The sequence below is a fragment of the Chelonia mydas genome, chromosome 2, assembly GCF_015237465.2.
Source record: "Chelonia mydas isolate rCheMyd1 chromosome 2, rCheMyd1.pri.v2, whole genome shotgun sequence".
Lineage (NCBI taxonomy): Eukaryota > Metazoa > Chordata > Testudines > Cheloniidae > Chelonia > Chelonia mydas.
In genome coordinates, this window is record NC_057850.1 from 29,038,996 (window position 1) to 29,066,686 (window position 27,691).

A 27,691-nucleotide genomic window follows, 5' to 3' on the forward strand; every position below is an offset into this window, starting at 1 on the left:
TGGGAGTTATAGCAGCTCTATCTGCTACATTGCGGAGGTCTCTTCACATGGAATTCATGACATGGGATGGGAAGGTAGCCTGGATGACACCTCCGTCTAAGAGCTGAGGGGGCTTAGATGCCTAACTCCCAGACTTGCAGAGTTAGGCTTCATTGCAAGTCACAAAACTCCTGCTTGGCTATCTCATAATCCTGTAGGTGCCTAAACTCATTTGGCACCTATTTATTCAATGTAAAATTTCCTTAAATGCCTATGTTTCTGTGTCTGGTAATGCACCATTGTGCCTCACTCTAGGGTTTTGGATGCCTATCTTATACCAAAGCCCCCAAATGATCCATTAACCAAGAGAAGATAGGTATTTGCTGCCTATCTTGGCTGCAGGGCCCAATCTAGTAGGTAGTTCAATTTCTCGGAAGAAAGGATTTAGACAGGGGTCTTCAGTCTGTCAAGAGAGCATTCTGAACACTGAGCTATAGGATATTCTGATGTGGGGCTCCCTCAGTCATTCAAATTTAAAGCTGTTCCACTGTATATAAATAATTAGTCATGGTGGAGAGGGATTGGACCCTATGTGCCTCACCTTCCAGGTGGGTGACCCAACCACCAGGCTACAGAGCCATTCTCACTCACTATTGCCGAATGACTAAGTTTTTGTCCAAAATGGAACAGCTTCAATAAGAGAAATTGAAGGAGCCTCAACATCAGAATATCCCATAGCTCAGTGGTTAGGACACTCTTCTGACATGGGGAAGACTTCTGTTCAAATGATTTCTCCCCCTCAGGCAGAAGGGGGGATTGAACCTGGGTCTACCGGATCCCATGAGTATTCAGCTACTGGGCTAAAAGTTACAAGGTGGGCACTGCCAGCCTATTTGTGTGGAGTAACGCAAGTGCCTAATTCAATCTCACAAGAAACAATTTAGGCATCTAAACCACCTACTCCAGCAGAGGAGTTCCTGATGTGGATCACAAACAGAGAGATGCACCTTCCTGCACCCCGGTTGGGCACCTATTCCTCTTATCAGCATCTCCCATTGGCTAGCTCAGGTAGCTCCCAGGCTAGTGTGCTGGAGTTTTTTTGGATCCCATCTGTAGGTACCTATCTCTCCCCATGCATTGTATAGGGAGTCCAGGTGCCTAACTCAGGCTTTGCAGATTGCAGTATTGTTTTTCTGATTTTCTAGACACTTGAGTTACATTCTTGTTTAGGATGTAACCTCCTTATTCAGGAAACACTTAAGCATGTTCTTAAAACTCATTGTAGTACTTCAGGTAATTAAGTATTTTCCTAAATCAGGGCCTAGGTTCTGACCATACTGAAGATGTTGGGAAAACACTCTTCAAATTCAATTGGACCAGGATTGAGTGTACAATAAATGCTGGAGACAACTCCAGACTGAACCATTGGTTCCAATCTGTTTGACTGTTGGGGTTTAGATAAAATGAGAGCCTGATCCAAACCATTCCAGGTTTTTGCAACAGTGACAAAACATTCTGATGGACAAGATTATGCAAAACCTAAAGCAAAACTACCGGCTGGTTTTCTAATGAATGATAGTATCAATATATCTTTCACTGAAACTATTAGTTTTATAGTAATCAAATATATTATTAACACAGTTATTTTGATAGTGGGAGCCGTGTTTCTTTGGAAAATTACTGCTGAGGTAAAACCTATCAATCAAACTACAGGACTTCATTAGGTTCCATAATCTGACATAAATATTCGCCATATCTTAACTGGGAAATAGTCAGTCATCCTCAGCAAAAAGCAATTAGCCATTCTGAGAAGATATGAGGAATATAAATATAAGCAGGACACATTTTCCTTTTCTTATCTTGCCTCTCTTTCCCCAATGAACCAGGCAACCAGAAAATTCCACTTGATTGACAACAGGAGGGTGGGTTTCAGACTTCAGCCAGGTTTTTTTAGATCAGTGGTTCTCAGCCAGGCCTGTGCACACCCGTGGGGCACACAGAGGTCTTCCAGGGGGTACATCAATTAATCTAGATATTTGTCCAGTTTTACAACGGGCTACATAAAAAGCACTAGCAAAGTCAGTACAAACTAAAATGTCATACAGACAATGACTTTTTTATACTGCTCTATACACTATACACTGAAATGTAAGTACGATATTTATATTCCAATCAGTTTATTTTGTAATTATATGGTAAAAAATGAGACAGTAACCTATGTCTCAGTAATAGTATGCTGCAACACTTTTGTATTTTTATGTCTGATTTTGTAAGCAAGTAGTTTTTAAGTGAAGTGAAATTGGGGTACGCAATATAAAAATCAGACTCCTGAAAGGGATACAGGGCCACTGCTCCAGTTGATCCTGTTTCTAAAGTTTAACAGCTAAAACTTGTGACACAAGCCACCTTGTTCCTTTGAAGCTGAGTATTTTCCACTGAATGAATCCGATGAAGTGAGCTGTAGCTCACGAAAGCTTATGCTCAGATAAATTTGTCAGTCTCTAAGGTGCCACAAGTACTCCTTTTCTTCTTGCTGCTACTTGTGTATTTGGGCTGATTCATCCCCTGCTTTGTTGGTCAATATTTTCTGATTTAGTCTCACTTGCAAATCCATGACAGACAGGAATAAGATCTAGAACCAGCAGTAGGTAGCAGGAATCAGAGTACAGCTACCGAGCCTTTAACCTAAGCTGGTTCCCAAGGCAAGAAAGAAATCTGTGCCTTGGGGAAGTTTTAACCTAAGCTGGTAAGAATAAGGTTAGGGGGTCTTTCATGCAGGTCCCCACATCTGTACCCTAGAGTTCAGAGTGGGGAAGAACCTTGACAACATATTAGTAAGGATCCCTTTGTTCACGCGTATTAGTTAAGAATATAAGTGTATCAAGAATCGAACGGGCAAACAAGACCTAAAATTCTATCTCAGGCAAAAATACAGACCTGAATCCTACATTGTCACTAACACTCCTAACAAAGGGCAGGATTCTCTATGAATAAGCTTGGAGCTCTCTTTTTTTAATATTCACTGAATATTACAAGCTACTTTGTTACAGGCATCATATATAAAATGATTTAAAATAAAATAGTTGTGACCCTGATTTTTCTGCATAAATATGAGTGATATAATTGAAATGTTAGTCCCATTTGGAGTGATCTTCTGCGTAGATACAGGTTTGGGACTATACTAAGGACCCAATCCTGCAAATATTTATGCACATGCTTCATTTTAAACATGTGAGGAGTTCCACTGATGTCAATTATTCTACTCATGCTGAAATTCAAGCACATGTGTGTTTTTAGGTATAGGGCAAAAGGTGCCCCATTGCATCTCTCTCAGCAGCCAGCACTTTGGATTACAAATAAACATTTAAATATGAATCTAAGTGTTGGTTGATCAGAACTATGGGGCAGGTCTCATTTACACTGCTGGCACTTTGTTCTGCTCTGCCAGTGGAAAGGGGAGCTAAATTGGGTTAATTATAACTTACGCTGAGTGTAAATGAGAATCAGACCCCCATATTTGACCAACGTTTACTTGGTTTCCTCTTCCACAACTTGATCTATGCATGCTGTGTTACCCACACGTATGGGGGTGGGGGTTGATCAGGTCTTAGGCCGACAGCTGATCTGGCTACCCAATGGATAAAATATAGAAGACTAGCACAGCTTCCACTGAGCCTTTTTTTTTTTTTTTTTTGGTTTTGACATTTGTTCTCAGAAATCTTGCAAAAGATACTATTCAGCCAAATGCCTGAACTAACCTCAGATTGTATAGTCTTAATGACTGTAGTCAGTTAATGCCACTTGACTTCCTCTCTCTCTGAAATTTACAGTTCCATCAGTTATTTGAACAATACTATGGCCATATGTTACCCTTGACCCATGCGTGCAACTTCACTAAAGTTAAAACACCTCCAGGTTTAGTCAGCAAAGAAAAAGCACATTCCTTAGATGCTGTAAATCTACTCAGGTGCTCTACATTAAATCCAAATTGACATGGATAATTCATTAGATGGTTAGTTGGTTCCCTGCAAGCACATTTTGATAAACTGGATTTTGGAGATATAAAAGACTATATTTCATTTTCACTGTAATATAGTTGAAACAGCTGATGGTAGCACTTTTTTTTCCTCTAGGGGCAAGGGCAGTATTGGGTAGTGCTTGCTGACTCTAAGAACTGTCTTTATAGTTTTCCATTCATAAAATAAAATGTAATCTAGAAATCACTGCTGCATTTTTGTTTGGCTACTGGCCGTTGTGGAGATATTAACAGCATTTTTCTAATATTCACTTCATCCTGTATTTTTGAGAAAGAGGAACTTATGGTAGTAGGAATTGCAGTGATTAAGACTGCCTATTAAATGCTAATGTTCCCCAAATTTTTCAGCCAATTAAAATAATATATATGGTTACCCTTTTAATGCGCTCTTAGTTTGACAACAATGCAGTACTTGACACCAATTATCTTCAATGATTGACTATTTAAGCACCTAGTACACAACAGATGTAGATTTATGTACATATATGGGTGAGTATATATAGTAATATATATTTATGTGTGTGTGTAAATGTTTATGTAGTATATTGGTTTTATTAACACACATTTGGAATGGCTCTATTACCCAGTGGCAAAGTCCCAGGCGAGTTGTCCAGACCTTCCAAAACAATTGTGAATAAAATCTTAATACCTAGCTCTTATAGAGTGTTTTTCATCATAGATCTCAAAGCACTTAACAGTTTTTTTTTGTATTGATCCTCACAACATTCCTGTGAGGTAGGGAAATGCTGTTATCCCATTATACAGATGGGAAACTGACACACAAAGAGGCTAATTGACTAGTTCTGGGTTATACAGGAAGTCTGGAGTGGAGCAGAGAATAGAACCTGGGTCTCTCAAATCCTAGGCTAGTAGCCTAATATTTGAATTATAATGCCACATTGTGCACACACACGATCATGTATGAGTTATCTATTCTTCCTTATGCGATTATCCCTTGATGCGAGGATGATGTCTGCCCAGGGGGTTCATTGGTGGGTTTTTAATTTATATGCCACATATATAATAAAAAAGCTATTTTGGAAACATTGTAAAGGGGAAAAAATACTTCCTTCTACCCCATCCCTGCCTGTAAAAGCCAGGTGCCCTAGCTGTTATGAGCCAGATGGAGTTGGAACTGGGGTCCAGCTTTGCACCAGTCTGGCAATGTAAAATAACTAAGATGCCAACTTACCTGGGTTCTTTTTAATGGAGAATCCCTTGGCCAATATTACAATCAGACAAAATCTATCCTGTAGCTGCACCTGGCAAGAACTATATGATTATGGCATTTTGATATTTGTGGTCGCAAGTTAGATTTAACTGATTTTTTAAAGATGATCCATATGCAAATCGTTCAGGAAAGGAAAGTACGCAGGTGGCTAGGGACTTGCTTCTCAACAGTAACTTATGAGCAGGCCATGAGGCCCACTTCGGCACCCAGTACCTCTGCATATCGTCTGGCCCCTCAGACAAGTTCAGAACCAGAGAAAAAGTTCTCACAAAAGGGACCGTAGCTTCTCCAGAGATCGGAGAGATTCATCCTCCTCTTCCAGGATGAGTGCAGACTGATACTCTGATTCTTCGGGTATTCAGGATGGAGCTGAGCCATCTGCCTGCTCTCTGGTACTAAGGTGATATCAATTAGATGCTGCACCATTGACTCTGATACCATCCTTGGGACAGCTGTTGAATCCAGTAGTGATGACATCAGCACCATCAGTTTCCATGCTACTGGTGTACCAAGCAGCGTCAGACCTCTCTGTTCCTGACTCCCCAGTTATTCAGGAGCATTGAGCTGCTCCTGTGTGAGCCTCAGCACTGCCTGGATTAATTGTAGACTTGTCTCAATTGTCTGCATCATCTTCGGCACCACCTCAGAGTGGGCAGCTGAGGTTTGCCTCCTTATCTATACTGAAGGGTCTGTTGGCACAGTCACTGTCTTCAGTACTGAGATGACTGTGGTACAGTCCACATCTACAGGATTGGTCCTGATCCTGGGTTTGGTGCCATCTTCTGTTTTGGTATTGAGTGGGAGTGTGATGCCCCTGCCAGTCCTTAAATGTTGACTTCTTTATCGACCTTGGTATCAATGCAACTGACATTTTCAGCTTCAGATGAGGCTGGATGTTTACTCACTCCACCTGGGATGACTCCCTGTTTGTCTTTGGATGACTTGGGGAAGGGTTGTCAGGATTAAGCTCGGGGGCATCCTCTCAATCTCCCTGGGCTTTGAGACACCATTCTCATAGATTGTCAAGACTTCCTATGGATTGAGATTGAGAATGGTCTGTGGAGAACAGAATGTTGAGGTCCATTTTAGGAGAATGGAGCATTCTGGCTATCAGTCTGTTTGCAACAAAAAACAAGAAGTGTCATCGGTTTTGCTCCTGAGCAGGCCTCGGTCCTGGCTCCTTGAGGTATGTCTTCCATCTGATTTGGGGATCAGAACTTATATATTCCTTCCCTCCAATCCAAATCATCCCACTTGCCATTTTCAAACTGAACCTGGATCATGCCAGGCTGATTCTCATTGTACCAGGTTGGCTGAGACTGTTGGCTCTCCAATCTCTTCAATTTATCAGTTTGATCACCAATATCTCTTCTTCTTTATCCCAACTTAGTGTTCCAGAACCATGGTCAGGGCAAGCAGCACCTCACTTTATGGATGCTACTTGGATAGGTGAAGAGGAGGAATGACGTTTGGAAGCAATTCAACAAGTGTTACTTAATAGAAGGAAACCTTCCATTTGGCCAAATAAGTAGACCTAGTAGATGCAATTTTCAGTTTGGTCACTAGCCTGGGAAATTCAGCTAGTGCTGGCCTGCATTCGGAACATTTCAGGGTACCTGTTGTACCTTCAGTCTTCTGGTCTTTCACTCATTTTTTTAAGGGTTCACTTTAGCAGCGAACTCGGTGTTTCCTCCATCCATCCAAGACAAGTCAATTTTCTTGAACTCCGTGGTAGTGAGATTTCTAAGAGGAGTCATCTGTTTCCTTGTGGGACCGTAACATCTTTAGCTGCCTTTATATGAGGCTCCATTTGAGCCCTTGGAACTTGCTCTTTTGTCCCTCCTGTGCCAGAAGACAGTCTTCCTTGTGCTGTAACATCAGCAAGGAGAGTAAGTGAGCTGCAGGGCTTAACCACAGAATCCCTGTATATGCAATCTTTCAATGATAAGGTGGCCCTTCAGTCATATCTAAAATTTTTGTTGAAAGTGGTTTCACCTTAATCAAATTATTTACTTACTGGTGTTCTTTCCTAAACTGAACTCAAATACAGATGAACAGTGACTTCACACATTGCTTATGAGATGGTGCTTAGCATTTTACCTAGAGAGAACTAAGCCTTTTCAGGCATCACCTGGTCTTTTTGTCTACTATGTGGATCGAATGAAGGGTCAGGCTATCTCTGCAAAGATGATTTTCAGGTGAATAACTTCCTGCATTATGACAGCATCTGAAGTAGCTCAGACCATACCTCCATAAAGATTATGGGCTCATTTAACTAGGGCCCAAACAATGTGGATAGTACTCCTCAGTGATGTTTCAATATTGGACATTTGCAGGTCTGCTACCTGGTCTTCAGTACATATTTTTATCAAGTGCTATGTAGTTGCCACTGCATTTAGGCCAGATGCAGACTTTGGTAAAGCAGTACTGAAGTCATTGTTTAAATAGACTCTGAGCCCCTCCTCCTGTCAGTACTGGGTGTGAGTCACCTGAATGGAATAAATGCTTGCAACCATTTGAAGAATGAAAAATGTTGTTCTTGTTATTATATTCCATGAGCAATTCTCCCTCCCCTTTTCATCTCAAAGAACAATTATAGTGCATATAGATAACCGTTTATTTCCTGAGTTTATAATGCTTGGGTTTTGGATAATTACAATAGCTGTATAAGGTATTTTACCCCAGATTGCTGATATGAATTCTTGATCTTAATTCAATCTTAACATATTTTTTGTCTGGGAATTTCCAAGGTTTTTTAACTTACAAATTGCATACATGAGCCATAAATGAGGAACTCAATGAAAATGTTAACAAGTGATATCTCTAATGATTTGAAGATATGAAGTATCAACTTCAAATCTGTTTATTAATTTTTCAGCTTTTATGGTCAGATTCACTGTCTTTTTTTGGCTGTTTTACTCCACTCTAGAAAAGCCAAATGAGACAGAGTATATTGGGCACTGAAGCTGAGTTTAAAGCTGCTTTGCTTGGCAGAGGAGTGTAAAGCTCTTGTCCTGCAAATTTCCCCTGCCTCTTGCACCGTCCTATATTCCCCTGCATTCCCTCATAAATCCTATGTTCTTATTGTCCTTTATATTTCCCTGAAACACATACCAGTTTTCCTCCTCCCTCCATTACCAACTACACTTCCCCCCCACACACATCAGTTTCCTCTTCTGCTACTACATTAATCCATGGATGCATGTGCACATACATGCCACTGTTTTCTGTTCCCTACAGCCCTCTCTCTGGAATAGATTTGGTACCTTCTGAAAAGAAATAATTAGGGTCAAAGGTAATTTTTCCCATTGTTTTTCATTTAAAGTTACTCTCAGCAGGGTTTGGTGCATGAAATTATCTCCTTCAGAAAACACATGGAGAATTGTCCTATTCAAAATGGTCACCACCTCCAAATGCTCTTAAAAGGCATGAAGTCAAGCTGTCTCGGAGTGCTGGTGGCCCCTATAATTCTAGGAGAAGACGCTCAGTCACATTCAGAGCAACGGTAAAGATATGCCCTTTTCATAATAGTCATCTAACTAAGGGCAGCTCTGGCTTCAGTTTTGTTGAGAACAATGGGAAGATGACAGCCATTTTGAAAGACGGCATTTTTCTTGTGGAATCATTTGGAGCAGAACATTATCTGACAACTGCTGCTGAAGGAGAAATTATCAGTTCTCTTTCTCCATATATACATAACTAGTCCCCTCCCCCCCCCAAAAAAACGCCCACACATCTTAAAATGTAACCTTTGCACAAGAGTTCAATTATTTTTAATTATATAGGAAGTTTGAGGTACCTGTGTTATTTCCTTTTTTAAAAAAAAATGTAGCTTAAGCAATTGATGGGGAAGGTATGCTGCATTTTTATGTAACAAAGTGGTTGAATTACTGCTTCAAGTTCAAAACTCATCTCATCACTCAATATGGAGCTGACAGTTGTTCTCCATAATATATAACATGCATGCTGCACATAGTTAACTATCTGTCATACTGGAGTTTAGAATACACAGGCTGTCATAAATATAAAGGGAAGGGTAAACACCTTTAAAATCCCTCCTGGCCAGACGAAAAATCCTTTCACTTGTAAAGGGTTAAGAAGCTAGGATAACCTCACTGGCACCTGACCAAAATGACCAATGAGGAGACGAGATACTTTCAAAAGCTGGGAGGAGGGAGAAAAAGAAGGGGTCTGGGTCTGTCTGTGTGATGCTTTTGCCGGGGACAGAACAGGAATGGAGTCTTAGAACTTAGTAAGTAATCTAGCTAGATATGCGTTAGATTATGATTTCTTTAAATGGCTGAGAAAATAAGCTGTGCTGAATAGAATGAATATTCCTGTCTGTGTGTCTTTTTTGTAACTTAAGGTTTTGCCTAGAGGGATTCTCTATGTTTTGAATCTAATTACCCTGTAAGGTATTCACCATCCTGATTTTACAGAGGTGATTCTTTTCTTTTTACTTCTATTAAAAGTCTTCTTGTAAGGAAACTGAATGCTTTTTCATTGTTCTAAGATCCAAGGGTTTGGGTCTGTGGTTATCTATGCAAATTGGTGAGGATTTTTACCAAACTTTCCCCAGGAAGTGGGGTGCAAGGGTTGGGAGGATTTTGGGGGGAAAGACGTTTCCAAACAACGTTTTCCCAATAAACCCAGATAAACGTTTGGTGGTGGCAGTGGAAGTCCAAGGGCAAAGGGTAAAATAGTTTGTACCTTGGGGAAGTTTTAACCTAAACTGGTAAAAGTAAGCTTAGGAGGTTTTCATGCAGGTCCCCACATCTGTACCCTAGAGTTCAGAGTGGGGAGGGAACCTTGACACAGGCATAACAAAATTTTCACCTTCGGTAGTCATGTTTTTTACAAGTTCATAAAAATATGTAACAGGTTTAACCTATAGGCTGGAATAATGTCTTCAAAGGCTTCTTTGTACCACCAAAACTTGGTTGTAGGCATGGGGTGTGTAAATGATGTCCTCATCTCTTCGGAATTTCCTGGACAAAGCAAAATTATTAAATTTAATATGGGCAGGAGTGAATTTCACCCTCAGTAAGTAATTATGTTGCCCTGTGAAGGTACCACATTGGAAATATAATACAATTTTACAGTACTATATAAAAAGTACAATAACCACATAATAGGTACTTCTAGCATGCCAGCAAACTGGTGCCACATAAAAAAGAATTTTATTTTCATGGAATATTGCATTAACTAATTTTGCAGGTTAATAACAACAGGGGAATATCAAATAAAATGTCACTAATATGTGTAGCTATTACTTATTTGGGGTTTTGTTTCATTTTTGCTGTTTGAAAGGCATCTGTATTCACTCATCTCATAATGAAATTTCTTACTTTTTAAGAGCATATTTTTTTCTACTAGGTTATTCAGATAAATTTTGAAGAATTTGATCTGGAGATTGGCTACGACACACTGACAATTGGTGACGGAGGGGAAGTCGGTGATCCTAAAACTGTGCTGCAAGTGTAAGTCTCGGTTTTTGCTATGCTTTGCAGAATTACTTTAATATAGGATTTTCTGGTGCTATTGAATGATGCATAGATTGGACAAAATTATTTTCTCGTGTAACCTGAGAGATGAATAATGCCAACAGAAAAATAATCTTATGGAGCTCATCAAATTATTCAAGACTGACATATAGGATAAGGTATTTTAGTTCATATTTACCATCCTAGTTTTGAAAGAAGATGGGCATGAGAGCTAAAACAGAGTAATGTAGCCCCAGTTCTTCAGGCAGATTCATTCTGTTTTGCAAAAAATAAGCCTAAATGCAATTTTCCCAGGGTTACTATGTTCCTCTGCAAGGGCTGCGTGGTCAGATTGTGAATGTGATATAGAGGAAAGAGAATGGACAGAAAAATGTACTGCTTAAGTAACTGTCTTTTACAATAATATCCTTTGAAAAGCCCATCTTGACAGCAAATGAACCATAGGAACCTTTATAGCTCACCGACTATGACAGGTAAGCCCTGAACACAGGCTACATTGTCTCTGTAATTCCTGATCCTGTTAAATATTACTGTTACCTAAACCATCTAATATTATGATTTCAGCAGTCCTGGGTACCTACTGCAGGCAATTTAATGAGTGTCTATCTTTGGGTTTTAGTCTGTCACCCATCACCACAGTATCTATACACCTAAATCTATTTTATAATAATCAGTTTGTTCGGTCCTGGACTCAGATTTTCATTTACTTAACCTGCTGATGGTGTTTGGCTCTCTTGCGATGATCAGTCCCAAGAAGCCAAGTTCATAAAATTATATTTAATTAATAATGTTTAAAAAGACATAAAATGTAAAACAATTATTCTGACCTTAATTTCCATACACTTTTAAAAGGGCAGAACAGTGTAACTAGGCATTAGTTGTCTTTTGTTACTTTGTGTTGCATTGTTTGTTTGTTTGTTTTTGTTTGTTTTTTCAATTGTAATAATCTGGAGCAAAAGTAGGTAAAAATTGTGTGTGATTTGTTTTCATGAGGCCCCTGGTATGCATTTAATTTAGTATTTAATTTTTCTTTAAAAATAAATAAAGATAATATTTTGTTGCTTAGAGAAGATCATATGAATAGATCATAAGTGAAACTTTTTGGCCAGTTCTTTTTTTTCTGTGAATAATACAAATGCACAACATTGAAACATTTCACAAAATTGTTGTGGAAAAACCATTGTGAAAAAATCAAAACATTTCATTTTGATATTTTCAAAACCAAACCTTTTAGATTTTTCACTTTGAAACTACTTTTTAGTTCAAAATTTCCCTTTAATTTATCTTATAAATTCAGAAACATTTGAAAATGGTCAAAATTGAAATGTTTTGATTTTGAGATAAAATATTTCATTTGACCTGCACATTTTTTTAAAATTACTGGTATTTTCCAAATTAAAGATGAACCAAAAATCTGTTATTTGCCCAACTCAATTTATAAGAGATTGGTCTTTTGCAAATAGCTGCATAAATAATGTGCAAATGGGGAGAAGGGTTAATATTTTTATTAACAAATATCTTTTTAATAATCACTTCTCAACAGAGGCCTTATGTGCCAACTTTCATTCTGATTATTTTTCAAAACTGAGTTTTAAACTCTGAATGTAGGAGTTCATATAATGAAAGTGTTGGGAAAACAAAATGGTAGCTTCTCAAGTGGGTATGATGTATCTGTATAAAATGAATCAAACATAAAAGTTCGACCCTGGAGAAAAATAAACATAATTGTTCAAACAAAATAAATCATCAGTTAGAAATGGAAAAGACCTTCTAGAACATCTAGTCCACCCTAAGCCAATGCAAGTTTACTCCTTACAGTACATTTTCTAGTCATTTGTTTTAAAGTGTTTTTAAATGTCCTGAGAAATAAGGCTTTTATCACATCCCTTAGGAGTCTATAGCAAAACTTACTAGATCATAGTGCACAATGTCAGAAGGGTTTTTTTGATATTCACCTTATTTTTCCCTTTCTTAAGCTCATCTAATTACTCCTAATTATTGCAGCCTTGAATCTTACTCTATCTCCTTGGCATTTAAACACTTCAAGTATCTATAGACTTTCATCATGACTCTCCCTTAGCAATATTACCCTTTTCATCATAAGGTCAACCCTAACTATTCTTTGTGGCCCTTTTCTGTACTCCTTCCTTTCTGTCAATATCTGGGATATTACTGGGATATCCAACCCTGATATTCTATATTCTATACTGTGTGGCAAGATGGTGCACTGTAGATTCACAGCCTGGCTTGATGCATAGTAACTCAACCTGTAGACTTAAATCAGCACAAAAACTGTGGGTATGTAACCCACACACCTTCTGGGTGTGGTGTTCTCTGAATAGTGGTATTGAGTGGCATCTAGTGGCACTGAGACCACTTAGAGCAGGGATCTCAAACTCAAATCACCAAGAGGGCCACATGAGGACTAGTACGTTGGCCCGAGGGCTGCATCACTGACATCTCCACCCCCGGCCCCGCCCCCACTCCACTCCTTCCATGAGGCCCCGCCCCTGCCCCGCCTCTTCCCACCGCTTCCCCGCCCTCATTCCAACCCCTTACTCAAATCCCCGCCCCTGCCCCACCGCTTCTCTGCCTCCTCCCCTGAGCACGTGGCTCCCTGCTCCTACCCCCTCCCTCCTGGAAAGCACTAAACAGCTGTTTGGTGGCAGGAAGCGCCTGGAGGTAGGCAGAGGAGCGGGTACACGGCCTGCAAGAAATAACTACGGAGGAGTGGGGGGGCATGGGGAGCTTGGCGGGCTGCAGGAAATAACCCCGCGGTCCGCGTGTTTGAGACCCCTGACTTAGAGAGAGATATAAAATGAGTCTGCTCTACAGCCTTAGCTAACAGCCAGTTGGCTTTTAGCTCATGCTGTAGAGGCTCATGCACTAAGCTCCAGCAGTCCCTGGTTTGATCCTCCCCACTGATGACCGAGGTCTTGTTGGCGTTAAAAGTGGGGGCTCATCCGGGATTTCAACTGGGAGGTCTCTGAAGCTCGGGATGTGCTTCCTCAGCTGGGGGAAGTATGTAACTCCCACACCTTCTGGGTATGGTGAGAGAGAGACTACTCTATAGGCAGCTGGCTTTTAGCTCATGCAGTAGAGGCTCATGCAGTAAGCTCCAGAGGTCCCAGGTTCAATCCCACCCACCAACGACCAGGGTCTGTCAGCGTTACATGTAGATAAGCCCTCAATATTTCCGATGCAATCACATTTGTATAGTGATATATATCTTAAAAGGACTGTATGTACATCAATTTCACATTATCTTGAAAAGTTAGAAGGTAAGATTATTATCCACATTTTATCTACAGGGAAAGTGAGACACAGATGTTAAATGACATTCCCAAGAGCACACAGCAGTCACAGGAAGAGACAGAATTAGAACTCACATGCTTCTACTGACCTGGACCACATTGCCTCATATGAGGAGACAGCATTTATTAAAGTTCTAATACCATTTAAATGAAGTGTTGGTATTATCATCTTTGGCACTTAAATTACAGTAACACATTCAGATACAGTGCAGCATTTTTTTACATTTTGACAAATGTAGTGAACCATTCTGCACTGGTTTGGTTTCATTAAAGGTGTTAATATTTTACAAGAATGTATTTGATGGTGAGGCATATTTTGAAGAATGATGAAATTACAGTATTGAAACTGTCAAGAATATGAATGAACTCTGTATCATTTTCTCTTATCAATGCATTACTCAAATTTTCATGATATTCTATTAAGTAAGGATGAACATAAAGTATAACAGGGAAGTTGTGGTGAAAAGAGAGCTGAGCAAATAAATTGCAACGAATATTTTCAGTTCAGAGGATGCTGATGACCAGAACATGATTTCCTCAAATTATTTTGCAGGTTCTATGAGTTTTTTTTTTTTTTTTAAATCATACTTGAATTTTGAGGTGTGTTGGTTTGTTATGACTGGTCACATCTGACAAATAGATATTGTTTCTGTTCCCCAAGTGCCTGCGTATCAATTGTTTTGTAATAAGGCTTGTGGCAGTCACTAGGTATAAAATCTCTCAGGAAGAATTAACAATGTAAGTCAAGGTAGTAGATAATTAGGGAATGTTAGAACATTGTAAATCTTTTCCTGTCTGGGCCACTTAGAGCCTGGGGTGGAATCCACAAAAGTACTTAGGCGGCTGTGTCCCTGTTTTGGCTCCACTGTGATCCACTAAACTCTTGCTGAACCGTGTAGGCATCTAAACTCAACACCTGTTTTTCAGGGTAAAAATTCCCTCGGCACCTAAGTTTCTGCCTCTGGGCATGTGCACTTCTGTCTCCCTTTAGGCATCCGGACACACATCTCCCACCTAAGCCTCAAAGTGATTCATGAAACAGGGAAAAACAAGCATTTGGCCGCCTAAGTCATGTGCAGAGCTCCATCCCACAGGTATGCTTAGAGGCTCATTCAAAATCCAAGATGCGAAGGTGGTGGTACCCACCTTGTAATTTTTAACCACACCCACTTGGAATGGGAGAGACCCAGATTTAATTTCCCCATCTCTACTAGAGTGTAAGAAAAAAAATTGAACAGGTGTCTCCACCTCGCAGGAGAGTAATGACAGAGCTAGGGGTTATTCCAAATGGGGCTCCTTCAGTCTCTCCTGTTGAAGCTTTTTCCGCTGTAGATAAATAATAAAAGAGTGATTGAAGCAGGGGGCCTGGACCCTGGGTCATTCTCTCTCTCTCTCTCTCTCTCACACACACCCAATTTAATTGTTTTTCTTCCTGCAGATTTTTATATAATACGGTGAGAATGCATGGTCCTACCCGCGAACGTTGCCATCAAATCCTTGTTAGACGTGTTTACCTGCCACTTTACCAAGGCTAATTAGGAAGATTATCAGTGTCTGAACCCACTAATTATACCAGGCACCGCTAGACACTTATTACCCAAAGCACTTGGGGTCCAGATCATCAACTTGAGTAAATTCTTGTAGTTTAATTGAAGTCAATGGGGCCTATAATTACACCAGGTGAGGATCTAGCTCCTAATTTGCAAAGTGCCATTCAGGAAAGTGCTAGAGGTGAAAAAAATGAATTGTCAGTGTTTTAATTTTACGGAAGTGGGGTAAACCTTGTGAAAGTTTAGGGCCATTTTCCCCCATGAAAGTGTTTGGGTATTTTGGGCACAATGGCGATTTCCAACAATGTGGAAAAAATGAATTGATTAAACAGAACTTGTACTAATTTCCATGGTTCTATATTATAAAAATATTTTCCATTGAGACCAAAATGAAATGTAGGTCTGGAAATTATCAGTGGCTGTTGCCAAAATCTACAATCAGCCATCTACCAGAGACAAAATCTAGAGGTGGCCAGTCCAACAATGCTTGTTCTAGTGGAGAGACATCCTGTTATTAATTTGGTAGTTTATGAAATTGCCAGTCATGGCAAGATATATTCTTTTTGTAGCAGGAATAAGCATTTAATACATTAATTATTTAATTTCTGCCATGCAGTTATTTGTTCAGTGCTGGCAATAGTCTTTATAGGTTTCAGAGTAACAGCCATGTTAGTCTGTATTCGCAAAAAGAAAAGGAGTACTTGTGGCACCTTAGAGACTAACCAATTTATTTGAGCATGAGCTTTCGTGAGCTACAGCTCACTTCATCGGATGCATACTGTGGAAACTGCAGAAGACATTATATACACAGAGACCGTGAAACAATACCTCCTCCCACCCCACTCTCCTGCTGGTAATAGCTTATCTAAAGTGATCATCAAGTTGGGCCATTTCCAGCACAAATCCAGGTTTTCTCACCCTCCGCCCCCCCCCACACAAACTCACTCTCCTGCTGGTAATAGCCCATCCAAAGTGACCACTCTCTTCACAATGTGTATGATAATCAAGGTGGGCCATTTCCTGCACAAATCCAGGTTCTCTCACCCCCTCACCCCCCTCCAAAAACCACACACACAAACTCACTCTCCTGCTGGTAATAGCCTATCCAAAGTGACCACTCTCCCTACAATGTGCATGATAATCAAGGTGGGCCATTGCCAGCACAAATCCAGGTTTTCTCACCCCCCCCCACCCCCATACACACACAAACTCACTCTCCTGCTGGTAATAGCTCATCCAAAGTGACCACTCTCCCTACAATATGCATGATAATCAAGGTGGGCCATTTCTAGCACAAATCCAGGTTTTCTCACCCCCCCCCCCCCCCCCCCCACAAACTCACTCTCCTGCTGGCAATAGCTCATCCAAACTGACCACTCTCCCCACAATGTGTATGACAATCAAGGTGGGCCATTTCCAGCATAAATCCAAGTTTAACCAGAACGTCTGGGGGGAGGGGGGGGAGGAAAAAACAAGGGGAAATAGGCTACCTTGCATAATGACTTAGCCACTCCCAGTCTCTATTTAAGCCTAAATTAATAGTATCCAATTTGCAAATGAATTCCAATTCAGCAGTTTCTTGCTGGAGTCTGGATTTGAAGTTTTTTTGTTGTAAGATAGCGACCTTCATGTCTGTGATTGCGTGACCAGAGAGATTGAAGTGTTCTCCGACTGGTTTATGAATGTTATAATTCTTGACATCTGATTTGTGTCCATTTATTCTTTTACGTAGAGACTGTCCAGTTTGACCAATGTACATGGCAGAGGGGCATTGCTGGCACATGATGGCATATATCACATTGGTGGATGTGCAGGTGAACGAGCCTTTGATAGTGTGACTGATGTTATTAGGCCCTGTGATGGTGTCCCCTGAATAGATATGTGGGCACAGTTGGCAACGGGCTTTGTTGCAAGGATAGGTTCCTGGGTTAGTGGTTCTGTTGTGTGGTATGTGGTTGTTGGTGAGTATTTGCTTCAGGTTGGGGGGCTGTCTGTAGGCAAGGACTGGCCTGTCTCCCAAGATTTGTGAGAGTGTTGGGTCATCCTTCAGGATAGGTTGTAGATCCTTAATAATGCGTTGGAGGGGTTTTAGTTGGGGGCTGAAGGTGACAGCTAGTGGCGTTCTGTTATTTTCTTTTATTGGGCCTGTCCTGTAGTAGGTGACTTCTGGGAACTCTTCTGGCTCTATCAATCTGTTTCTTCACTTCCGCAGGTGGGTATTGTAGTTGTAAGAATGCTTGATAGAGATCTTGTAGGTGTTTGTCTCTGTCTGAGGGGTTGGAGCAAATGCGGTTGTATCGCAGAGCTTGGCTGTAGACGATGGATCGTGTGGTGTGGTCAGGGTGAAAGCTGGAGGCATGTAGGTAGGAATAGCGGTCAGTAGGTTTCCGGTATAGGGTGGTGTTTATGTGACCATCGTTTATTAGCACTGTAGTGTCCAGGAAGTGGATCTCTTGTGTGGACTGGACCAGGCTGAGGTTGATGGTGGGATGGAAATTGTTGAAATCATGGTGGAATTCCTCAAGGGCTTCTTTTCCATGGGTCCAGATGATGAAGATGTCATCAATATAGCGCAAGTAGAGTAGGGGCGTTAGGGGACGAGAGCTGAGGAAGCGTTGTTCTAAATCAGCCATAAAAATGTTGGCATACTGTGGGGCCATGCGGGTACCCATAGCGGTACCGCTGATCTGAAGGTATACATTGTCCCCAAATGTAAAATAGTTATGGGTAAGGACAAAGTCACAAAGTTCAGCCACCAGGTTAGTCGTGACATTATCGGGGATAGTGTTCTTGACGGCTTGTAGTCCATCTTTGTGTGGAATGTTGGTGTAGAGGGCTTCTACATCCATAGTGGCCAGGGTGGTGTTATCAGGAAGATCACCGATGGATTGTAGTTTCCTCAGGAGGTCAGTGGTGTCTCGAAGGTAGCTGGGAGTGCTGGTAGCGTAGGGTCTGAAGAGGGAGTCTACATAGCCAGACAATCCTGCTGTCAGGGGGCCAATGTCTGAGATGATGGGGCGCCCAGGATTTCCAGGTTTATGGATCTTGGGTAGTAGATAGAATATCCCAGGTTGAGCTATTACCAGCAGGAGAGTGAGTTTGTGTGTGTGTGTTTTTTGGGAAAAAAGGGGGGGGGTGAGAAAACCTGTATTTGTGCTGGAAATGGCCCACCTTGATTTTCATGCACGTTGTAAGGAGAGTGGTCACTTTGGATAGGCTATTACCAGCAGGAGAGTGAGTTTGTGTGTGTGGTTTTTGGACGGGGGTGAGGGGGTGAGAGAACCTGGATTTGTGAAGGAAATGGCCCACCTTGATTATCATACACATTGTGAAGAGAGTGGTCACTTTGGATGGGCTATTACCAGCAGGAGAGTGAGTTTGTGTGGGGGGGGGGGCGGAGGGTGAGAAAACCTGGATTTGTGCTGGAAATGGCCCAACTTGATGATCACTTTAGATAAGCTATTACCAGCAGGAGAGTGGGGTGGGAGGAGGTATTGTTTCATGGTCTCTGTGTATATAATGTCTTCTGCAGTTTCCACAGTATGCATCCGATGAAGTGAGCTGTAGCTCACGAAAGCTCATGCTCAAATAAATTGGTTAGTCTCTAAGGTGCCACAAGTACTCCTTTTCTTTTTGCGAATAGTCTTTATAGTAGCTCCATCTGTGAACACAGATGTGGGAAACTGAGGTGAATTTCTCACAGAAGAAGAGTATTTAAACAGAAGCAGGCTAAGATGATCAGGGAAGAGTTCTAAAACTCGCTACAGTATGTATTTTAAATCCATTTTGAAGCTCCAGCACAGCTTCAACGATTGACTTGAATTTGAAAATAATTTTTGTATGCCCTTTTTAGGAGATAAACAATTTCTAGACATTGCCTGATCTCTTTCTAATGATCCTGGCTTCTCTTTCAAGAAAGGAAACTGAGCTAAGTTAGTTGCAACCCATCTGTTCTCATAGACAGACTCCTGCCAACTTGGGAAAAAAGATTTGTTCAGTAGACATTCTGTTTAAAAAAGAAAAGAAAAGAAAAAAAGACATATTATAAAATGAAGTGGTGTCTACTATTCTGCCAAATACAGTTTTCATTCGGGCTATATCCACAAAGTGATTTAGGCACCTAAGTGCCACTTTAGGTGCCTAAGTCCAAAATGTAGATATTCAAAAGATTGTAGATCTTAGCTGCTTCCTAATCCTGTAGCACCTAAAGTCCCTAGGCATCCAAGTTTCTGCCACTAAAGGCCCCTCTACACCTAAAATTCTGACACTGGACAGCTCCCTGTCCTAACGCCTGGGTGCCTAGCTCACGTCTAAGTCCATGCAAGATCATCAAATGAGGTATTCTCCCTCACCAGTCTTGCCTGTGGGGCCCAATCTGGTAGGCAGTCTCAGAGGTTGCATAACAGATCAGGCCCTGCACAAAACTCTGCTGCTGCCCTTACAACTTTTAGCTCAGTGGTTAGAGTTCTCACCTAGGATGTGGGAGACCAGGATGCAAATCCCCACTCTGCCTGCTTTGGACTAGGGATTTGAACAAAAATCTTCCCACTCCCAGGTGAGTACCCTAACCGTTGAGATATGGAATCACTCTTTTTTCTTTTTCTTTCGCCCAATGACTAGTTAACCATTGGAACAAACTAATAATGGTTGTGATTGATTCTCTACCACTGGCAATTTTTAAATCAATATTGAATTTTTTTTCTGAAACATATACTCTCGTGAGTTCAAACATAAATTGATTATTTTTTCTTATTGTCTCTTACTGAGAATGATATGAAACACTTTAACTTAAAATGAGCTAAATAAATGGTTTCCCTTTCTAAAAGAGATAGTTACTTCAGGTTTTGTTCCTACTCTGGAGAGATTGTATGTTCTAGTGGTTGAAAGGGGCACCAGGTTTCTATAATTTTTGGTGGTGCCCAAGCAGAGCCGTCCCGTCCGTGGGATGGACTGGGGCAATTGCCCCAGGCCCCGTGCTTTGGGGGGCCCCATGCTTCAGAGGGACACCGTGTTACACGACGGACATTTGACAAAATTACCAGACTTAGTGACGGATGTTGGGTGGGGGGGTATTATGTCATTCAGTCATTCGACCCGTAAAATATCACAGAATTTTCCACACTGAAAAAAACCAGTAACCTAGCTAATAATAATAATAACAACAATAATAACAATACATTAAACTCATATACTTTATGAAAAATGTGTGTATACTGTATATGAGATTATTATATGAGAAATGAAAATGAGCTTGCTTGGGGATTTTTCAAGGCACTTATATCATTTAAACACATTTGGTATCCTGAGTAATGTTAACACTTCTTGCAAATCACATAAATGGGGAACCCATGGTCTCCTTCCCTCACCCCATTGCAAAGGCACAGGGGTTACTACTGACTGCCCTAGGGCTGCAGAAAACCCTATGGGCAAACCATATGAAAAGAAGGGGATCAATTTATACAGAGGGCTGAAGTGGGACTCCCATAGTGCATTAATTAACACTTAATAAATACATGAAAATTACAGAGATAAGAACCTGTAATGATAGACTTTACTTCATGAGATGCTCCAGAGAAAGAAGACCCAGAGGGAGTAATGGTAGGGGCAATCCTAGGGAGACCAAAGGGACTGGTAGAGGGAGTGGACAGAGAACAAGGGTAGAGGCAGAGTTGCTGCAGGGTTGACCCAGTCTTGTGAATCTCCCCTGTTGATGGAAACACTGATCACTATGACTATAGGAGGGAACAGTAGAATGGAATGTCCAGAAAAATGAATGACTTGAGGACAATTTTCTGAAGGGACCCTTACCTTCCAGAGCTTTTCTTTCTGTGACATTTACATTTCTACAGGGTGGTTTGTAGTTGGGTGGTGGGTGGTAGTAAAAGTGTATACACTTGGACTGAGATTGAGATGGAAATTGGAGACAGACTTGTTGAAAGTCTCTGGGTAAGGAAAAAAGGGGTAAAAAACAAGGGGAATGTCATGGTAGGGTCTACTACAGACCACATAACCGGGAAGAAGAGGTGGATGAGGTTTTTTTTAAACAACTAACAAAATCATCCAAAGCACAGGACTTGGTAGTGATGGGGGACTTTAACCACCAAGACATCTGTTGGGAAAATAACACAGCAGGGCACAGATTATCCCATAAGTTTTTGGAATGTATTGGAGACATTCTTTTTTTTTTTTTTTTAGTTCAGAAGGTGGAGAAAACTACTAGGGGGGAGGCTGTTCTAGATTTGATTTTGACAAATAGGGAAGAACTGGTTGAGATTTTGAAAGTGGAAGGCAGCTTGGGTCTTGCAGGGATCAGTTCTGGGTCTGGTTCTGTTCAATATCTTCATCAATGATTTAGATAATGCCATACAGAGTACACTTATAAAGTTTGTGGATGATACCAAGCTGGGAGGGGTTGCAAGTGCTTTGGAGGATAGGTTAAAATTCAAAATGATCTGGACAAACTGGAGAAATGGTCTGAAGTAAATAGGATGAAATTCAATAAGGAGAAATGCAAAGTACTCCATTTAGGAAGGAACAATCAGTTGTACACATACAAAATGGGAAATGACTGCCTAGGAAGGGGTACTATGGAAAGGGATCTGAGGGTCGTAGTGGACCACAAGCTAAATATAAATCAACGGTGTAACGCTGTTGCAAAAAAAGCAAACATCCTTCTGGGATGTATTAGCAGAAGTGTTGTAAGCAAGACATGAGAAATAATTCTTCTGCTCTACTCTGCACTGATTAGGCCTCAACTGGAGTATTGTGTCCAGTTCTGGGCGCTACATTTCAGGAAGGATGTGAACAAATTGGAGAACGTCCAGAGAATAGTGATAAAAAATTATTAAAGGTCTAGAAAACATGACCTATGAGGGAAGATTGAAAATATTAGGTTTGTTTAGTTTGGAAAAGAGAAGACTAAGAGGGGACATGATAACAATTTTCAGGTATGTAAAAGGTTGTTACAAGGAGGAGGAAGAAAAATTGTGAAGAAAATTGGGATTAAAATTTTAAGCAATGGGCTTAAATTGCAACAAGGAAGGTTTAGGTTGCACATTAGGAAAAAAAACTTCCTCACTGTCAGGGTGGTTAAGCACTGGAATAAATTGATGGGAGGACGGGAGGTTGTGGAATCTCCATCAGTGGAGATTTTTAAGAGCAGTTTAGACAAATACATGTCAGGCATGATCTAGATAATACTTAATCCTACCATGAGTACGGGGGACTAGACTAGATGACGTCTCGAGGTCCCTTCCAGTTTTATGATTCTATAATTACAAAGCAGTAAAATTCTGTGATTAAAAAAAAAATCTTTCTTTAAAAAATTAATAGATTCTATCTTTTTCCTCTCTCAAGTCTAAGTGTCAATAGCACAGATGAAACAAAATTAATCTGATTTTATTATTTACTGTTGCAAACCACAAACAGTTAAGAACTATTAATTTTCTCATACTCATTTTTCTGTACCTGAATATATTGGTTCTCAGAAGGCTGTAATCAAGGCTTCCTTACCTGGATTTTGTATCTGTGACAAACTCATATTTAAATCCAGATGATTTTCTCATTAAATATTGTTGTTGTTTGTTTTTCTTCTAGACTAACGGGAAGTTTTGTACCAGATTTAATTGTGAGCATGAACAGTCAGATGTGGTTACACCTTCAAACGGATGAAAGTGTGGGATCAATTGGCTTCAAAGTTAACTACAAAGGTAACAGTAAGCCACTGTGGACATGCTTAGCTGTACATAAATATAAGCAAATAATTATATAAGGTTTATTTTGCATGCTAGGAAATGCTCTCCATTCCCTATTCAGTAATACTGAAAGCATCCAAATGTCTTAGGCCCTGGCTGTGCATGGAGCTCTGTGTAGCAGCTCTGTACATGTCTGATTGTGTCCTTAGAAGGATTGATTCCTCAGAATACAACTGAAAAGTAGGTTTGTTATTATTTGTTGTATGTTGTAGAAAAGTCAAAATAAAATACTTCTGTGATTATTTAAATCCAGGCACTTGATACAAGCAAATATATTTTCACTTCAGAAATTAACCCATTCCATAATTTGTGTGATATGTGTAGGTGTAAGCACACAGATGTGATTTGATTTATAGTAAATAAATGTAAAGATGAGTTTCTGTGCCTAAACCCCCATGCCTATCACAACAATCTGAACAGATACCCAAGTCTGGAATAATATGTGGGTTGAGACTGAGGTATATCAGTCAGTTGTGTAAATAAACTTGACTAGCAAAGTTCTTGAGCAGGTTTGGCATGAGGAGGATATGTAGTATATAAGATGAAACTGCTGTTGCTTTTGTGAGCTTTTGGGAGGATGTATCAGTATCTATGTGGTCGTCTTTTTATTGGATGCAGAACTTGCCAAGCCAATTTATGGCAGCAAAGTATGAATCCCTCAGAGAACTATCAAGTCTGGTCAGAGGGCAGTTCTCAGTGATGTGTGACTTTGTCTGTCTTTGGCCACAACAACATGTGGGATCCTCTTGTTCACCGTAGATTATCTATGTGGCATAAACATCTGTTTCACCCAAAAGTTTAATAGTAAAGAGAAAAAAATTGTTTTATTTTCTGACAGAGGTAATGGTATACTGATATATCACCATAGCCCCACATGGTGCTTGACACAGATTTTAAAATGACATGGTCCCTGCCCTGCAGAGCCTAGTAGTTAAATTAGAGCAACAGAAAATGTGGTGAGAGCCAACAAAGAAAGGTGGAAAAAAAGGGCAAGGGTCAAAGCAAATAATCATGTGAGTCATATCTTTTTCACATTGATATTTTAAAATAAAGATCTTGGTCAGGGAGAAGGATGGAAAAGTGAGCACAAAGGAGTTTGTCAGTGCTGGGTAGCAATCTGAAAATAAATAGGTGTTGAACAGGGATTTGAAGGAGGAGATGAGGATGCTTGGTGTTCAGGAAGAATGATGTCATCTCAGGTGTAAGAAGCAGGTGTGGGGACAGTGTGACAGTGAGATTGTGAGGAGAAGCAATAGAGAATAACTCGATCAAAAGAGTGAACAGATCCCAGAGAGCAAAGTGGGGAGGGACAGGAGATGAGATATAGCCAGGGTCAGAGGTATGGCAAGCCTTACAAATAAGAGCAGGTATTAACTTAATGCAGGAGAACACTGGGTCCAAGAAAGGAGATTTGAGGAGAGGGTCAGAGTGGTGGGAGAAGGTTATTTATTTGCAGAATGTTGCGTATGTTGAAAAGAGTTGCTGTGAGAGTCACAAATGCTAGAAATGTGGAGGTTGCCATACTTTGGGTGAAAGAAAACAATGATGGTAACAGGAGTTTTGCCAAGGGGGATATATTTGAGGAAATATTTAAGAAGTATGCACAAAAAGTAAGCAGATTTGGAGAGAACCTGGATTTGAGGAGGAAGTAAAATAAGTAAAATAAAACTCCAATACTGCAAGCTTGATTGGTTGGGCTGGGGAGAAGGAGTAGAGGCAAAGTCAGCAATGATGGAGCAACTGAGGAGATGAAAGGTTTAGGAGAAAAGATTAGAAGTTCATTTTTTGCCATTTAAATTTAAGGTATCTATAGAACATATACAAGGAGGTATCAATGTGATAAGAAGAAATGTGGGCCTGGGCATGTGTAGGTAGGTCAGACGTGGAGGAGCAGATTCAAAGGTCATCTGTCTAAAGATAAGATTATGCTACTATCTAGTTGTAGTGTATTCATTAATGATACTAGAACAATATGAACATGCATTTTACTTCAAAAGAGTTGAAAGTGAGACAATACCTGAAGGCTTGTTTGGAGGATTAAGCCTCCATGGGGAACCAAATACAGATGGTACCCACTATTCTACCCTTGAATCATTCCTCCTTCTCCCCATCACAAGGACTACTCATCTGGTGCTCTGTTTCCCCTAACAACTCTGGTCCCTCATTTTACCTTACTGTCGGCTGGAGGAAACATGAGCTGCCACACACTCTACCCTCTATACACATATGCTTGTTTCTCCTGGGCCTATGTAACTCCTCCAGTGCATCCCTCTGGTCCTTTATGTTGCTGGATGGCTGGTCTACTAATGGGGTCTTCTGAAGTCCACTCAGTATGGATTGCTACTTCCTTCCATCCTAAAGAATATTCTGGGTAAGTTAAACAATTCAGTCATATAGCACAAGTGGTAGAAAATCCACACATCCTTGCTATCTAGCTCTGCTGAGCTAGGGCTGAGAGAAGTTCTTAAATCTTTAGCATGGTAGTTAGGGAAACCCAAGGCTGCCACATTCTAGGGAACCTTGGCAAATCTTCTTCTAGAGCTTACCAACTAAGAGTTCTGACTGTCTCTGTGAGCTCAGTGCAGCGGCTAAGCAGGAAGAACAGAAGATTGTTCCCTGTTCCTTCTTGACGGTTTTTTTTGGCAGGGTGAGCAGGGAGTGGGGTGGATCTGAGGAGGTATCATGTCCTCTGTCCATACAAAGCACTCTTAAGATAAGGGAACAGCCCACACCCTAGGAGGAATGAGCTGCATGAGGATATTGATGTATAATGCTTCTAATAAACTCATCACCATGATATTTAGGGGCCATACTCAAAACCAAGACTAGCATAATTTTAGCTCATAAAGGACCATACTGACTCTCCAAGTACAGGGTCCCCCTTAAGACAGCTAATGTAAGAAGGAAGTCCAGACTTATTTACATTAGAAGCAAGCAGCTGCTGAGAGGAGAAGATGGACAGGTTTATGAAGCATGCAGAACAGACAAACATACACCAAAACCCAAGATCATGTTCACCATATTTCAGAGGCAGAGGGTGCAGTTTGTGAATACAGCAAATCTTGAACAGTAGGTACATTTGAAAGAGAATTTGAGGTTTGATTTAGATATTTTGCACAGTTTAAATACCTGCTTTCATTCTTTACATGATTCACTTTTAGAGGGCAGGTCATTTGTGGACAGTGTCTTATTATACACAGGCCATTTTATTCCTGTTGTACATTTATTCTTTCACAGAAACAGTAGTTCTTCAATAACTAAACTAATGCTATGTGTGTATGTAGAAAGGAGAGCACAAAGGTGACCATTTACATTCTCATCTCCATTATATTCTTCTGTGTGTGTATTTGCATACTTATTTAAATAATCTACCTAAACTTATATTTTTCCCTAAATGGTATACTTTATACTGCCTCATCACCATGATATTTGAATACCTCCATGGTATCTGAGTGCCTATGTGTCTGAAAGGTAGTTCTGTTCAGCTGATAGTTGGAGGTAAATTCTTTTCTTTTTCAAGTGTCCTCTGCAAATTCCCACTTCTGAGATATGTTCCAACTGATGCCATTGAATTGTGTAGACTTCTGTTAGCAGTGCCTGTTAGAGTGCTCACACGCCTCCTTTCCCTCCCCGCCTCCATGTTTGAGCACATCCTGAGGGAAGGGCTCTACAAGGGGCCCAGCCATGGTTGTTGCATCAGTTTCTTCCAGCTGCTGATCATGGATGATTGTGAGCCTTCTTCAGATTCCATGTGAGTCCTTGGTTATGTTACCTCCAAATCCCAAGACCCCTGTCATCTCTGACACTATTGCAAATTCCTACCTCAGTGGTATCCCCAATTCCTTGTCAGATCTGGGCTTGGACCCTCATTCACAGGAAAGAGTTGGATCCAACCATTTATCCAGATCCTTAAGTTTCTAAGGGGCATTCTTTTGAGATGGACTCTTGTAACCGCATACATTCTCCTAACTGTTATATTGTACTGAACTGGACAAGCTGGCAGGACTGGGAATTGTATCTCTGGATGCTTTGGCCATTCTGCCCAAATCCAGAGTTTCTATCTCAACCTGTTTCAAGAGCTACCACCTTGCATCTGCACCGAGGCAGGAATATTTTTGCAGATCCAGGACACTCAGTCTAAGACACTCGGATCTGGGACACTCAGATCCCATGCTAATGGATCCCATACCAAGGCCCCTTATGGTTATCCAAGACATCTTATATGATGAGGAAGGGAAATGTGTTGCACCTCCACAAATCAAAATTTTACATCAACACCATGAACTCATAGGCAGCTCCTCTCCAGATGAAAATGTAGGAGTA

General features: G+C 40.6%; 1 protein-coding gene across 2 annotated transcripts in view; it reads left to right on the forward strand.

Annotated features, from left to right (window-relative positions):
• The window catches only part of CSMD3 (CUB and Sushi multiple domains 3), a 1,174,472-nt gene that overhangs the window by 546,989 nt on the left and 599,792 nt on the right, over positions 1-27,691 (forward strand). For both annotated transcript variants that reach the window (XM_037892097.2, XM_043539165.1), the window contains 2 exons: positions 10,623-10,726; positions 23,211-23,323. In XM_037892097.2, the coding sequence (XP_037748025.1) occupies positions 10,623-10,726; positions 23,211-23,323 (217 nt within the window). The remainder of the gene's footprint in view (positions 1-10,622; positions 10,727-23,210; positions 23,324-27,691) is intronic.